This window comes from Trichosurus vulpecula, chromosome 1 (genome assembly GCF_011100635.1).
Source record: "Trichosurus vulpecula isolate mTriVul1 chromosome 1, mTriVul1.pri, whole genome shotgun sequence".
Lineage (NCBI taxonomy): Eukaryota > Metazoa > Chordata > Mammalia > Diprotodontia > Phalangeridae > Trichosurus > Trichosurus vulpecula.
Window position 1 is genome coordinate 72,559,609 of NC_050573.1, and position 15,746 is coordinate 72,575,354.

Consider the following 15,746-nt stretch of genomic DNA (forward strand, 5'->3'; position numbering starts at 1 on the left):
ATGGTGATTCCTCTAGGTCTTAGCATTCAGTTCATGATTATTATTAGTTCTTGAGAATTCTTCTCATTCAAGTTAGAATCATTTTTGCACATCCCGTCTCATTCCCATGAAAAGAACCTTAAAAGGATTTAAGGTAAGATACCCCTTAAAGTATACCCCAAAGAGTAAATGTTTTGGAGACAAAGATAATAGCTTATTGTAGTTCCATGTATAGTGCTTAGACCACCATAAGGTCAAAGGATTTAGAGCTGGAATGATTCTTAGAAGTAACCTAGTACAACCCTGCCATTTTTATAGATATGGAAACTAAAGCTTGGAGAGGTGAAATTATTTGCCTGCCCAATGTCATAGAGAGGAGTTGGGATTCGAACTCTAGTACTCTGACTCTAAACCTACTGGCCACTACACCACACTATTTCCTAAATCTAATAAGTATTAACTAATAAATTGACTTGATCAAGTTTCATGGGAAAATAACAATTCCAGGATCTTGAATGTATGAAAGAGTTCAAATCCATTTTCCTACTCCTTTCTCACTTTCCTTTCACGTTTGCCAATGACAATAATAAACCTCAGCAATCAATTTTTAATTCAAAATATGTAGTCTGAGACGGGTAACCTAAAGGGTTTAGGGTATGCCCAATTGTGAATTACTGAGGTACTATAATAAAAGGTAGAAAGATCCCAACCAAGCTGTGTAAGTGAGCAGAGAAATGGCACGAGCCAGTACATCTAAGTATAAGAAATTGTATTTAGAGGAAAATAACCTGAACTCTACTTAGGATCAATTAGAGCTTGAAAGGACTGTAGCAGTCATCTTGTCCCACCCCTTCACTTTCTAGATGAAGAAACTGAGGTCCAGAAAAGTAAAATACCCTGACCAAGTTTACACAGGTAAAAGTGGCAGATTCAGAATTGAACCCAGTGCTCTTTCTACTGTACCATAAGGCTTCTCCAATAAGGAGCTGTGAGTTATCAGTAAACAACTAAATTACTACAGATTATTCCCTGAAGACAACATCTCAGTATGCTGATTGCCATAATGGTCAGAAAAATGCTAGGCATCAACAACATAACAACTATTAGATGCCTTTTTGGTGTCAAGTATCCTGCTAGGTGCTGGATCCAGCAGGATACTGGAAACAAACCAGAATGCATTATTCTACTCTTTTGGAATGGAGAATTACAGTGCAGATGCACCCAAATTGGCTGGATTGCATATAACTGTGTTCATCACTACAGAACCACCAGAAAAAGAGAACTAAAATGATCAAGGGAATGGAGAATTTTATGAGAATATACTACTAAAATAAGACCTTTCGGTATGAATAAAGGCTAAGACATGAAATGATCAAAGTCCATAAAATTACATAGGTAAGCATGGATTTACTGGGGTTCATGGATAGAGTAAATGTGAACTTGTTCATCAAATCCTAAATTAGAGAATTCCCCATCCTTGGAACATCACATGGAAAAAAAATTTAGGTCATAAAATACGAAGCCCCATTTTCCAGGTAATAAACCTATGGAACTCATCCCAAGAGCTATAAAGGGCTGAAAAAGCAAATAGATTAAAAAAAGGGTTTAGGTAAATTTACTAAGAGTATCTAAACTGTGAGTTATCATGGCAAATTAGGGATCGACTCAATCTAGTGCAAACCCTTAAAGGGGGGGCATGGTAGTTATTCCTTCTGAAAAAAAAATGTCCCTTGGTGTACCTTCAAGAGATTTTGAGTAGTTAAGTATAAATTCTGGGCTGGATGGAATACTGGGATGACCAAAGACAGAATTTTCATTTAAGTTTTTATAACTCTAAAAGGATTATGGTATTTGCCCAATTTATACCTACCTGTTTTGTATGCAGTAACAACTCATCAAATATTTAGGGTTTTTTTATCTGCGAAGTTTAAAGTCTTCTGTCTGCATTCTCTTTGTCTATTTCTATTCCCATTTCTACTTTCAGAAAAAGTACTAAAAGGCCAAGTTTTTCGCCAGTGTTGAGATATGTTCCTTAAATCTTTATTTCCTCTCATTAATATTTCAAAGAAACTATTTTCCTATGTTAAACCTTATTTTGGCCAGTCTTTTTGTAATGCTTGTTTGGCCTCTTCTCTCTCAGCATTTTTCACCTTAGTACGGTACAGCTGTAAGCAAGTCTGATGGCCCATGCAGGATCCTACGCTAAAAAATACAAGGAAGCTAAAAATATTACCTAGGAGTCATGACTCCCTCAATCACTTATAACTGTTTAAGCAGACATCAGTCCTAGGATACGGGGAACTTCCTCGGGCCAACTCCGGACTGTAACCTCCGGAGTAACAAAAAGGATGAGGGGACACTTCCAAGTCTCTCGGACTCAATTCCTTGTGTCTCACTCCAAGGTGTAGAAGGAGCCCAGTCAATGGGCGTTTCTGGCTCTCCAGCCTCCCTCGAGGTCCGGCAGATCAGGAGTGAGGAAGTCCGACCAGCCAGCAGGGAACGGCCGGCCGGCTGGCTGGCCACAGGGCAGCCAGGGGGGAAGGGGGAGGGGAGAGGGGAGGGGGGAGGGGGAGGGCCGAGAGAGCCACCAGGAGGCTCAAGGGAAGAGAGCGAGGGCGGCAACACATGAAGAAGGCTGTCCCGGAACACGCCGAGGCGGCGGCGCGGGGAAGGCCCGAGGGCCCCGGCCGGCAAACGCCGCTTGTTCGCCGCTCTCACCCAAAGAGAACTGAAAGGAGAGGCGGTGACAGGCGCGGAGGGCAGGGGCCAAATAGGGCAGAGAGAGGCGGCGGCGGGGACGACGGGGGTGGCAGCAGCGCGCCGCGGCCGGCTAGGGGCACCCCCTGGAGGGAGAAAGTTTAGGGGGTCGGGCCTCCTCAGCCGGGTCGCCGAGGGCCGAGAGCGGCGGGGCGGCCCGGGACGTGTTTACATTGGAACCCGGGGCGGCCCGGGGCCGCGCCTCTGGCCCAACGGACCGAGCCTCTCCCGAGCACAAGAGGGCCGGGGGTCGCGGAGCGGGGGACTGTGCTCCAACAGGGACGGGGCGGGGCTCCACGCCGGGAGCCGAAGAGCCGGGGCCCGGCCCCCAGGGTCCAGGACTGAGGAGAGCAGGAGCTGCCCGGGCCGCGGCCGTGGGGCCGGGGCAGGGGGGAGGGGGAGGCCCGCGACGCCCGCCGCCGCGGCTAGCTCGCCTGCTTAGAGCCCCGGGACCACTTTCCTTTAGCGAGAGGAACCCCTGCACCCGGGGTTTCCATTCCTCAGGCCAACGGCCCTTGGGCCTCTCTCCCCGCCAGCTGCCCCAGGCGGCGCTTCTCCTACCTTCGTTCGCCAGGTCCGCCATTTTGCTCCCTTAAGCCCTCCCACAAGGCAACGCGCCGGCCCTAGCTCCCCTGCTTTCCACTGGGGAGTCCCGCGCCTGCGCACCCGCCACTCGTCCGGGGTCTGAGCCAAGTACAGCCGAGTCCCGGTCTCCGAAAGTAGCCGAAAGCTAGGGTCTTCTCTACTAAGCGAGAAGAAACGTCCCGACCTCCGAGGGCCACTGAGTTCGCGCCTGCGCGAGATGACTAAACCTTTTTTACCTTTTCCCTAAGAGGAGAGATGTAAGAGGGGGAGGGGAACTGGCGCGTGCGCGCCACACATAAATACACAGGCGCGCGCGCAATATCGCGTGCGGCGTTAGGCGTGCGTTGTGCTCCCTGTTGGGCGGGAAAGGCACAGCTGCAGCTGCCCTCCGGGCTGTCCGGCGCGGAGGCACCCGAGCCCGGCCCGGGGAGAGGTGGACCTCGCGCGGTGCCGCCCACTGTGACGGCCGCTAGGCAGCCCCCTGCCGAGAGGGGCCCGGCCTAGCCCTGGTGAGCTCCAAGGCCTTGCTTACTTAAGAGGCCCAACTCACATGCTCCCTTCCTGAGTAGGGTGGGGCCCGGGCCGGGCACAGGCCCTGCGCAGGTAATGAGCTGTGAGGAATTGTCGGGGGGGGGGGGGGGGGCTGGCCTGAGAGACCTCATGGGGGCCTCAGGCCACGGCGGGAGGGGGAGCTGAGGGTGGCTGCAGCGCCTCGAGGAGAGGGGCAGACTCCTGGGGGGGCCCCCACAGCAAAGCTCCCCAACTAATGCAGCTTCCTCCCCTTGTCCCAGGCTTCACCCTCCAGGGCTCCCGGAATCCTTGCTCCCATCCAGGCTTTGCTGGAGGCCCCCCCCCCACTTGGTGATTATTTACCTGGGTACCTATTGTTTCCCCCCCAGGAGAATGTAAATGCCTTAAAGGCACGGACTGTTTAATTCCTGTAATCCCAATACCTGATGGGGCCTGGCACGAAGAAGTATATTAAAGCTTCTGGAACTGAATTATAGAGTCATCGAGCTTGTCCAAAACATGCGAGAAAGTAAGAAAGCAGGTTGGAAAGGCTGGGACAGGATTGTGGAATAGTGACTAGCGTTGGCATAAGGCTTTAAAATTTGCAAAGGGCACCTTTTGCAAATGTGGCCTCAAATACTTGCTAGCTGTGTGACCCTGGGCAAGTCACTCAACCCTGTTGGCCTGAGTTTCCTCTTCTGTATGATGAGCTTCAGAAGGAAGTGGCAAACCACTCTAGTATCTTTGCCAAGAAAACTACATGGGGTCACAGAGTCAGAAACAACTGAACAACAAAATTAAAGTTTGCAAAGTGCTTTACAAATGTGTTAATGCTTTCATGCAGGGACTAGAATGCCAAGCAAGAGTTTGTTCTGGAAGTGGTAGGGAGCCACGGAAGATTTTTGAGTAGGGGAGTGACTCGATCACATCCCTGAATTAGGAAGCGCTTGTTCTAGCTCTCTGTCTCTCTTTCTCTCCCTCCCTCCCTTGTAGAAAATGTAGCTGGGGATGTTGTTTCTGCATATCACTCATCAGGGTATGGACCCCTACATGTCAACATACTTGAGAACATGTACTGGAACCGTCTGGTTAAAACTGGTTGAAAATGGTTTTGCAGTCCAACATGTCTGCTTACGCTCACAGCTAAAGGGAACTATAGGGAAATGCAAATTGGGAATAGGAAATAAAAAACTGTATTAGTCTTAATGGGTGTGCCTACTGCTGACTCTTGCAAGAATGTTAGTAAAAGTTCTTCCTGGAGAAGTTTGTTTCTTAAAAACAGGGGCTCGTCTGGGATCCCAGTATCCTGAGTGAGGGAGAGCCACTGCTGAAGGATGGGGGGACATGTCCCATTGACTTTAAATGGTCCTGTGTATTGCTGATGGGCATCCCTGCTCACAGATCCTAGGACCATGTTAATGAAAGAGGCCACTGTAAACCCAGGAACATAAAGGGGAAAGAGAAAGGCCCATCAGTAACCAGGTAACTCCATGCCCACACCAAGGTCAGAAAAGAGGACATTAAATAGTGCCTTGGTGGTTGGAACATCCTAGTGGGGTTCTGAGACTTGAGTGTGTGTGTCTGAGACATACTGAGAAGGTACAAAGCAAGATTCGGTGTCTGGATCTGTGGTTATGTTAATCCCAAGAGGGAAATAGCCCGAGAACGACAAAGCAGCTTGTTTTGGTGCAAGAAGTCATGGATAAAGATACAGGATGGGGAATAAGAAAACAGAGTTTAAGGGAAATAAAGGGTATAATGAGAATATCCCTAAGGACATACCTCCAGACAGTCCCTTAAACAGGATGTTGAAGTACTTGGAAGATATAGCCTATACTAGACAGAAAGATAAGAAAAAGATTATAAGATAGTGTTGTTTTATTTGGCCAAAACAGAGTATACGACCTCCTGCTGTTTTCTGGCCTAGGTATGGGGCCGATGAAAGCTGGTTATGTTAAGCCCTTAATATCTATGTTAATGAAAAGAAACCTTTTTCACAGGAAGAATCAGATTATGAAAGTGTGGGGTGGCTACTCAGCTGTACCCACTTAAATCTACAGATCAGGGAAATCTAAGGCAAAATGGAAAGACAAAACCTAAAATCTGGGACCCGTTGTTGTTGCTGCCTCTGCCATTTGTCTTGTCATCTTTCTTTAGCCTCTCTCTTGGTGATCTAAGTCAGCTCCCACGGGTTTAATGATCATTTCTATGTTGATGACTGCCAGTATATATCCAAAACAAATCAACTTCCTAGGCTTAATTCCTACATCTCTCTATACCTTCTGTACTCCTCCCTACCTAACTGTACCATTGGCATCTCAAACTCAGCCTATCTAAAACAGAACTCATTATCTTGCTCCCTAAACCTCCCTAAACCTGTTTCCGAGGGAGGCATTTTTCAAGCCCCTGTATTACTGCCTGTTTCCTCCATATCTAATCAGTGGCCAAATCTTGTCCTTTCTACGTCATTAATATCCCTGACAGTATTCCCTTCTCTTTACTACATCTTCATTTAGACCTGATTACCTCTCTCCTGAACTACTACAAAACTTTCCTACATGGTCCTTGGCTCTCTTCTGTTCTTTTTCTGTATTCTCCCTGAGGAACCTCAGTCACTCCTATGGTTTCCAAAGTTACCCCTAGGTAGATAATATATCTATATCTTTCCATATTTCCAGTAGCCTGCTAGGTTTCTTCACCAGTACACCTTGCTGTTACTTCAGATATGTCTAAAACTGAACTCATTTTGAACTCTCTAATGTTCCCCTTTTAATGCTTCAACTTTTCTGAGTCACCACCATCTATTTAGTAATTACCGAAGCCTCCCTATTTGCCCATAACTGCTCATCCTTGTTCATACTCAAGTGGGTTGAATAGAGTTATTTTTCACCTGGAGAGCAAGAGTTGTCTTTTGCTTTTATCACGGTATATGGACCATAATGGGTGCTTAATAAATGTTTACTGACTTGACTTCAGCTATTTGTTCTGTTTGACATATTGTAAGAGGGTGAGGATGTATGCCCTAATTGTGAGCTCCACTGGCCAAAGGGGCACCTACATCAAGAAGATCATTGATCCTTATCCTCTCCCGTTAGAAAAACTTGATTATTCTAAGGTTCCTTTTCCTTTCTGTGCAATAAAGTGGGTGCATGCATAGCTAATGGGGTAAAGAGGAAGCTTTCTGTGCAAGAAAACAGTAAAAACAAGCAGGAAGCTAAGTGGTACAGAGGCAGGAAGACCTGAGTTCAAATCTAGCCTCACATATTTCTTAGCTATGTGACCTTAGGCAGGTCACTTAACCTATGTGGCTTAGTTTCCTTAACTATAAAATGAGAATAATGACAGCAATTATCTCATAGGGTTGTAGTGAGGATAAAATGTGATAGATAATATTTAAGGTCTTAACACAATGCTCATAGAAAGCATAGAAATGCTAGCCATTTCCCTCCATCGCCTGCCTCTCCCCATAACTATTCAAATTCTGTTAATGGCTTCATTATCCTTCTAGTCTCTCCCCTCTTTAGTATATTGTACATACAGTAGCCTATGTGGTATAACTTATAGGAAGACCTGAGTTTGAATTCTGCTTCAGGCATTAACTTAGCTTCTCTGAGGCTACATTTCAGCAGTGGATAGAACACAAGGCCTGGAATTAGCAAGACCTGAGTTCAAATATGACCTCAGATACTAACTAGCTATGTGACCTTGGGTAAGTCACTTAACTGTTTGCGTCAGTTTTCTAATCTATAAAATAAACTGGAGAAGGAAATGGCAAACTATTTCAGTATCTCTGCCAAGAAGACCCCAAATGGTGTCATGAAGAGTTAGACAGTTCATGATTATTATTAGTTCTTGATAATAGCACCTACCTCATAGTGTTGTTGGATCAAATGAGATAATGCATATAAAGCACTTTGCCAAACACAAATATTATCCTGTGCTTAAGAATCTTCCCTACCTCCCAGTGGCCTCTGGGATTAAAATATAAACTTCTCAGCCTAACTAGTCCTAGGCTATCATTCCTGGTTTATTTAACATTAGTTCCCAAATTGGATTACCCATATAGAAACATATTTTAAAATTTTAGTTCATTTGAAAATACTAAGAAGTATCCAGTCGTTTCCAGCCTTACCTGAAGAAGACTATCAGTACTTAATTAAACTTCTCAGGACTGAGTGTCCTCCAATAAAATCTTTTTCCCTTTTCTTTTCTAGACGTAATCCTACACTCTTAGGAAGGTGTGTAAAAAGTCAAGACCTAAAGCTAAGGCCTCAGAAAATAGATTTAGGGAACCAAACATAAAAACCATCTGGTTCAGATCATTGCCTTTGTGACATTCCTGAAGGGCATTAACCCTCTAGATGGAAGAAGTCTTTAGGTTATTTTATTTGGGAGTGAGAAGGGTGTGTGTAGCTTTTGAGAGGTGTGGTGCTACAGGTATTTAAGGAAACTTCAAGTCCCTGCCTCAAAGTGATTATTTTGGAATAATGAAGCAAAAGCATTAACTTTGACTTTGTCCTAAGTTGCCACTGTATCATTTTTCCTTGTTCAGATTTTCTGTAAATTTTACTCCATCATGTCTTGTGTTAAGATGTCTGAGGGCATGAGGAGACATTGTTGGTCAGAACAGTTCTTGGATTAGGATGATAAATTATAAAAATTGTTTCCAGAAGACCTGTGCCTAAAATTTAGCATACATGATTGATACTATTTTTTTTTTTTTTTGCCACATATTTGTCCCTGAGTTCAGCATACCAACTCCTGTGCTTTAGTCCGGAGTATCCTCTATGACCAAAATACTCTCCTTCAAGGATTAACTCAAATTCTGCTTCCTCAAATTGTCTTGTACTAACTGTGTATAAATATCCAATCGTAAGTGTTGTATCTCCTCAGTAGAAGAAGCTCCTTGAGGGCAGGGACTTGATACTTTGGGTTTTATATCTCCATAATGCCTTGCACTTACTTACCAGGCCCTTAAAAACATTTGTTAAATCGTAGGTACTCTGTGAAGAAATGGCAGGGGAGGGAGTATATTGAGGAAAGGGCGGGGGTTGACAGGTTAAAAAATAAAAACTGCAGAGAAGACAGGAAGGACGAGGCCTGAGAAAAATGTGGGATTTAGCAATTAGGAGATCACTGTAACCTCGGAGAGAGCTCTTCAGCCAAGTGAGGCTGAAGGGGGTTGAGAAGCTAGCAGAAGATGAAATGGATATAAGAAGGATAAACCTCCTCTGAGACTAGAAGAAAGATGTGGACAAGGGGAGGGGTTTGGAGGTGTGGAGCTGGTCCCAGGCCAAGCCCTACTTGGGCCTTGATTGGCTCAGAATGAATATAAATAATAATTGTTTCTGTTTGGGACAGAAACCCTGAGGGTCTTCCCCTCCCAGGTCTTTTTTTTTTTTTTTTTAAGAGGCCGTTTTTTTGCTTCATTTTTTAATTAAACCTTAATCACCGAATGGGCCCTGCCCCAGTCAAACTGAGACCTGTTAAAGACCTTAGCTTGAAAAGGCCAAGGTCCCCCACTGCATTCCGGGCCATTTCCAGTTGTCCTGATCCATATCTGGCCACTGGACCCAGATGGCTCCAAGGGAGAAGGTGAAGCTGGTGACCTTGCACAGCCCTCCCTCGCTTAAATCTAATTCACTTGTGAATGGGATGGTGAAGCCCTCTCATGGAATCTGGATCTCGGCCTTTCTGTGAGTTGAATAGAATGAATGGGGGTGGGGACCTTTTGGTATGGCTCAGGGCTTCTGATTGACAGCTAGGCCTAAGTTTCAAGTTTCTCAAAATCACCTGAACTGTTTCCTCACCAAATAACGGGAAAAGTTTCTTTAGGAGTTTGGCATTGGCTAAATTGTACCTGGGGTAGTAGATTTCCGAGAAATTGTGAGCCTGGACTCCACCAATGAGGGTAAAACACCAGTGGTGGTGGGGCAGGGGCTTTGTTTACTTTAGAGTATAAGGCTGGGTTTTGCCCTCTTATCTCTTTGGAGACTGCCCTTTCCCTTGGGATCGGGATCGTAATAAAGTTTTTCTGTTTCTAAATTTGGGAGACCTTTGACTTTTTTAAATTAGTTGCTGGCAGGTGGTCTCACCCCACACCCTTGCATGTCATGGCATCACTTCCCTGATGTCATGATCCTCTTCAAGAGCTAAGGACAAACAGTCCAGTGGCAAGCAAGGGGAAAAAGAGTAAAGTAGGAGGCAATGTCTTGAGAAGATTTGGAACAATCCCTAAGTGAGCACAAAGGAGTCAATCAGAGTAAAATAAAATGATTGCTGCCTAACGTGAAAGCTTACTTGAGATTCATTAACAAATTTGTAGAGAACCAAACCAACCCAATTGTGTGACTTTTCTTGTTGGCATTCAGCAGCATGTGAGTTGTTTGGTAGAAGGGGTAACTCAGGGATGGGGTTTGGCAAGGTGTAAGCAGTGTTAAGATGAGGAAGCAAGGGATTCTAGGGTAGAGGGCAGCATGTAGCTTGAAACCAAAATGATTAAATATGGGGTCAAGACTGTGAAGGGAGAAAAATATGGCTGGACCCCAGGTGGCTTAACAGAGGAATTGAGTGACCAGAGGGAGGGAGGGAAGAACAGCAAAGAGGAATTTCAGAGTTTAAGATGATGGAGGTAGAAGAGTCATGGGTGATGAGCGATCAAGAGTACACAGGCGTGTGAGTGCAGCTCTTGGAAGTTTAGGAGATTAAGACCAATAGTAGGATAAAGGAAGGATTTTTTGTTTTAGGAAAGAGGAAGTCTGAGTGTTTGTAGGCTTAGGGGGAAAAGTCAGCAGAGCAAGAAATAATTAAAGATGCATGAAAGAAAGGGGATGATTAATGGAGTAAAGTAAGTGTGCTCATGTGCCTTGAGAGGCACTGGATTTCCCCCACAGCTTCAGGGAAAAGCTCAATGAACTGCTGATTGGGTATTAGAGAGGTTTCAGAATGAATTAAATGGCCTCTGAAATTCTTTCCAACTCTAGGGTTCTATGACCCTGTGAAAAGATTGAGATGGTTTTTAAGGTTTCTTTCAGCTCTGGTATTCTAAATACAACTCAGTTCTTGGCTTCCTCTTTCAATAATTAGTTAAAAATTTATAACTACCACCAAGGAAAAACATTCATTGAACCCACCTGTTTATACACAGTACTGGAGATAGGGTCATGTGAGAATTTTAGCATAAGCTGATGCCCCTGGGGTTCACTCTGTGGCAAAAGTTGCGGGAAGGCGAGTGAGAAATATAGTTGCTTTGATCATAGGATTTAGAGCTGGAAAAGACCATAGGGCTCATCTAAACATCCCATTTTACAGACAGGAAACCAGCCTAGAGAGATCTAGTGATTTGCTCTTTGTCACACAGTAATCTACTAAGTAGAAATATTTTTTTCCACTAAGCCAGGGCTGTCCAACCTTAGGTTTTTATTGAAACAATAGATAATATATTTTGATTTGCCATTTTAGTGAGATCTCTGGGGTAGCTCTGCTTTGTTTACTAAAGCATGTATATAAATTTCTATGCTTGTAGAGAAGCCACAGCCTTGCGCTAGGCCACACAAGCAGCAATAGTGTTTTGCATTCCATAGCATTACGAAAACTCTTTAGAGGTCATCTCAGCCAATACCCTTAATTTAAAAATGGAATCTGAGGCCTACATAGGTAAAGCGATGTCTCCAAGCTTGTATTTTAAATTAGTAGACAGACTAGACTAGAATCAGGTCTCCTGAGCCCCTTGTCAGGGCTCTTCAAACTGAGTGACCAGTTTCTGAATAAAAAATTGGGATTCATGGTCTGCCAAAGTATATTCCTATTGTAAAACTTAAACTTTTCTTAAAATTGGAATTGCCCCAGGGAAATCTGGGTTGCCATTCTTGAACTGTAAAAAGGATGTACAAATATCTTAGGTTTTCTGGAATTGTACTTTCTTTTTTCTTCCTTTTTTTTTTAAAGGTGAGCTTTTATAGACAAAACCTCTCAACCTGGGCATTTCTACACTTAACCAAAATTTCCACTAACCTTTGACATTTCTTATTATACTGAATGCATGCTTACCCATCCTGCCTGACTCTAAACTTTGCATGCTTCATTTGGTTTCTTCTGGCAAAAGGGAGAAATGGCCTCCAAATGTGTGACTTGCTGTGTCACCTTGGCCAAGTCCATTTCCCTCTGTGGGCCTCAGCTTCTTCCTCTGTAAAATGAGGGGTTCAACTAGATAAATTTCTAGAATTCCCTCCTGATTCTAATCAAAATTCTTTGATTCTGTGGTCAGTAATAATAAGTTAGCAATAGACTACATAGACTTAGGCCTTATGTCCACTATAACTCATCATGGTAGTGCTCTTCAAAGACCTTCTAGGGCAATTGGGCTATAGAGGGGGAAGGAAATAGCATTTCTGGGTTTTCATTAACTTTAATTATGTTCCCACCCCCTACCACCCATATGATACAAACCCCTCTGGGGCCCCACCCTTGCCTTATTCTACTACCATCTCTTTATCCTGAAATTGTTTCTTATACGTTAGTTTTCCTAATTAGTGTGTAAACGCAAAACAAGCACTGTCTCCCCACATAGCATGAAACCCTAGACTGACAACATGATCAGGAAAGCCTTCATTAGAGTTACAGAAATTAAAGCTGGGAGGATTATCCCCTAGTCCTAGTTAGTTCCTAGTCCAGTGCCATCATTTTTATTCATGAGACTACAGGGCCTGAGGGTGAGGGGACTTGCCCAAGGTTACTTGGCAGATTTGCTCCAGAGGCAGAAGTACAGGCCAAGCCTCTTGACCTCTGGTCTGGGGAATCTTTTGTGTGTGTGTGTGTGTGTGTGTGTGTGTGTGTGTGTGTGTGTGTGTGAGTGTGTGTGTGTGTGAGACAGTGAGAGAGAGTGAGAGAGAGAGAGAAAATCTGTTAAGCACCTACCCTGTGCCAGGCACTGAAGATACAAGTCTAATTAGGAGGAGACAATGTTGGGGGATATCAGTGCTAACAGAAGTGTGGCTGATCACTGTGGTGAAGCTGATTTGGGGAGGCTGCCTAGCATTTCTCAACAAGTAGCACTCCTCTCCAAAGTGGAAATAGACTGGGTCTGACTTCAGCACTTGCCACTCTCCTTTACCATGGCCTCTAGCATGTAGTTCACTACAAGGACTCTCATGCTCAGAAAAAAAAAATGTACCTTCCTAGAATATCTTCAGAGAAAACCTGTTTGGAAGACCCAGAAGTGGAAGGAGGCCACGCTGCACACACAGTGGCCACTAGAAGATGGCAAATCGTTAGGAATACAAGATGGCTGGGCTCGGAGTCATAAAGAGTCACTATTAGAACATCATTTAGTCCAGTACTTCAGTTTTGCAGATGGGAAATTGACACCTAATAAGAAGCAATTTGGCCAAGGTCACAGTGACAGCAGAGCACGGAGTGGCACAGCACCACAGAGCCTTGGAGGGTTTGGGAAGCCGGCTGTCATGGTCTTTTTGGGGGGAGCTGAATTAGGGTCCAACTCCTTTTTGTTTGTGTCACGTTTCTGTAATTCCATGTGGAACTTCCCATTGCTCTGAGCGGATAGTCACACAGGCAGAGACAGGTAACCCAACCATTGACAGGCAGAGTGCTGGCTATATGCAAAGCACAGCATTAGGCACAGTGGGTGGAGATGAAAGAGTTGATCTGAGAGGCACTTGTAGTCTGAGGGGGAAAGAAAAGCAAAATAGCAGGACGACTACTTCAGGGAGAACTATAAACAAACCAGCCCTTGGGTGAGGCATCAGAGTGTAATAGGAGTGATCAGGGCCACTGTCTCCCTGGTACAGGACCCAGTGGTCTCTTGGCATGTCTACCTTTCTACTTTGTGCTCCCTCTGACTTATTCACACAGTGCCAGATTGATCAGCATTATATATAGATCTACTCATGCCACTCCTCTGGTCAGAATTCTCAAGTGGCTCCCTATCACCCCTCATACAAAGTTGAAACTCTGTTACCTGTTAGTCAGAGACTTCCCGTCTGGTACATTCTGCTTTTCTACACTTATCTTGCATTACTCTCTTCCACATACTTCATGTTCTAATTAAGTCAAACCATTCTTTGGCCCTTGTGCTTTCTGTTTTTGCTGTTTCCAGTTCTTGAAATGTCCTTTACTTTCCAGCTCTGTAGAATTGCTAGCAATCTTTAAAGTCCAAAAAAAAAGTAGTTTCTCCTCCACAAAGCCTTCCCTGATTTTCCCAGTCATATAATCTTCCCCTTTAGACCACACTGTGTTGTGTATCTTTCTGATGCATTCAGTATGTAGTATTTTGTATCATAGTTATCTGTCAATGTCCTATCCCTCTACTAAATTATAAGCACTGTAAGGACAGGAACATGTCGACTTTTTTTCCCTCCTTTTTTTGGAGGGGGGAAGGCAGGGCAATTGGGGTTAAGTTACTTGCCCAGTGTCACACAGCTAGTTAAGTGTGTTAAGTATCTGAGGTCAGATTTAACCTCAAGTCTTCCTGACTCCAGGGCCAGTGCTCTACTCACTGCGCCACCTAGCTGCCTCTTATTTAACTTTTGTAGGTACTCTGCACACAGATACTTAGTAAATGGTTGTCTCATTGAAACTTGACTGATTTTATTTCAAGGTTGCCTCCTTAGTCTGAGAAGCTCCTGGACCTTCAAGTTTTTCTAGAGAGAGAGAGACATCATATGGGATGGCTATGATCTCAGAGATTTTTGTCTGAAGCCTGATTCTCCTCAGAATCATTGTGCCTAGCATGCTCTCCTGTGACTGTATTAAAGGTGTTTTTCTTTCTAAAACACTACTTGACACACATTGGCCCCTTTGCTTGGAAAACTTCAGCAGCTTGAACTTACCTTAGAAATGAAGTTCAGATTCATCAATTAATAAACAATAATCAATTACTAAACACTTATTAATAGCATCTCCTATGTGCCAGGCAGCATGCTAAACATTAGAGATACAAAAAGAGACAAAAGATCATTCCTGCTCTCAAGGAGTTTACAATCTAACTGGGGAGACAGTATGCAAACAAATATATATAAAGCAGGCTATACACAGAATAAATAGGAAATAATTAACAGAGGGAAGGTACCAGAATTAAGAGAGGATAGGGAAGGCTTCCAGTAAAAAAAGGGATTTTGGTTGAGACTTAAGATGCCAGAAAAGTTCTGAGGTGGAGCAGAAGACTGAGAGCATTCCAGGCATGGGAGACAGCCAGAGAAAATTCCTAGAGCCAAAATTGAAATGTTTTGTCCTGGAATAGCAAGAAGCCCAGTGTTGTTGAATTCAAGAGCATGTTAGATGTAAAAAGACTGGAAAGGTAAGAGGGGCTAGGTCATGAAGGGCTTTGAATGCCAATTGGAGCATCTTGTATTTGATCCTGGAAACAATAGGGAACTGCTAGAGTTTTTTGTGGGGAGAGGGTTGACATAGTCAAATCTATGCTTAAGGAAAAAGACTTGGGGGGGGCAGTGTGGAACCAAGATGGCTGCTTGAAAACAGGGACTCTTTTAAGCTCTACCCCAAATCCCTCCAAACACCTGTAAAAATGACTCTAAACAAATTTTAGAGCTACAGAACCCACAAAATAACAGGGAAACAAGTCTCCAGGCCAAGACAGCCTAGATGGTTGTTGGGAAGGGTCTATCACACCCTGCTGGGAGTGGAGTGCAGCCCAGCGTGGGCTGCACCAGGACAGACAAGACAGGGAGTAGACCAGGCGGAGCAGGCCTCAGGGCCCTGAATCACTGAGCTGTCGCAGTTATCAGACTTCTCAACCTACAAACACCAAACACAACAGAGCAGGTCAGTGGGAAAATTCCTGGATCTGGGTGAGAGACTTGCATGGTCCGGCCCCAGCCCCAGGGCAGTGCAGCAGAAGTAGGAAGCTCCAGGGGTTGCTTTCAGAGCCCCTGGCCCAC

General features: G+C 44.5%; 1 protein-coding gene across 14 annotated transcripts in view; it reads right to left on the reverse strand.

Annotated features, from left to right (window-relative positions):
- Positions 1–3,390, reverse strand: part of RANBP3 (RAN binding protein 3) — a 95,829-nt gene extending 92,439 nt beyond the window's left edge. For 7 of the 14 annotated variants that reach the window (XM_036754682.1, XM_036754728.1, XM_036754674.1 and 4 more), the window contains exon 1: positions 3,298–3,337. In XM_036754682.1, coding sequence (XP_036610577.1) covers positions 3,298–3,319 — 22 coding nt within the window. In that variant the 5' untranslated portion in view covers positions 3,320–3,337. Of the gene's footprint in view, positions 1–3,297 lie in introns of all 14 variants that reach the window. The other 7 variants (XM_036754711.1, XM_036754631.1, XM_036754720.1 and 4 more) reach the window with 7 other exon arrangements.
- Between the last annotated feature and the right edge of the window lie 12,356 nt (positions 3,391–15,746).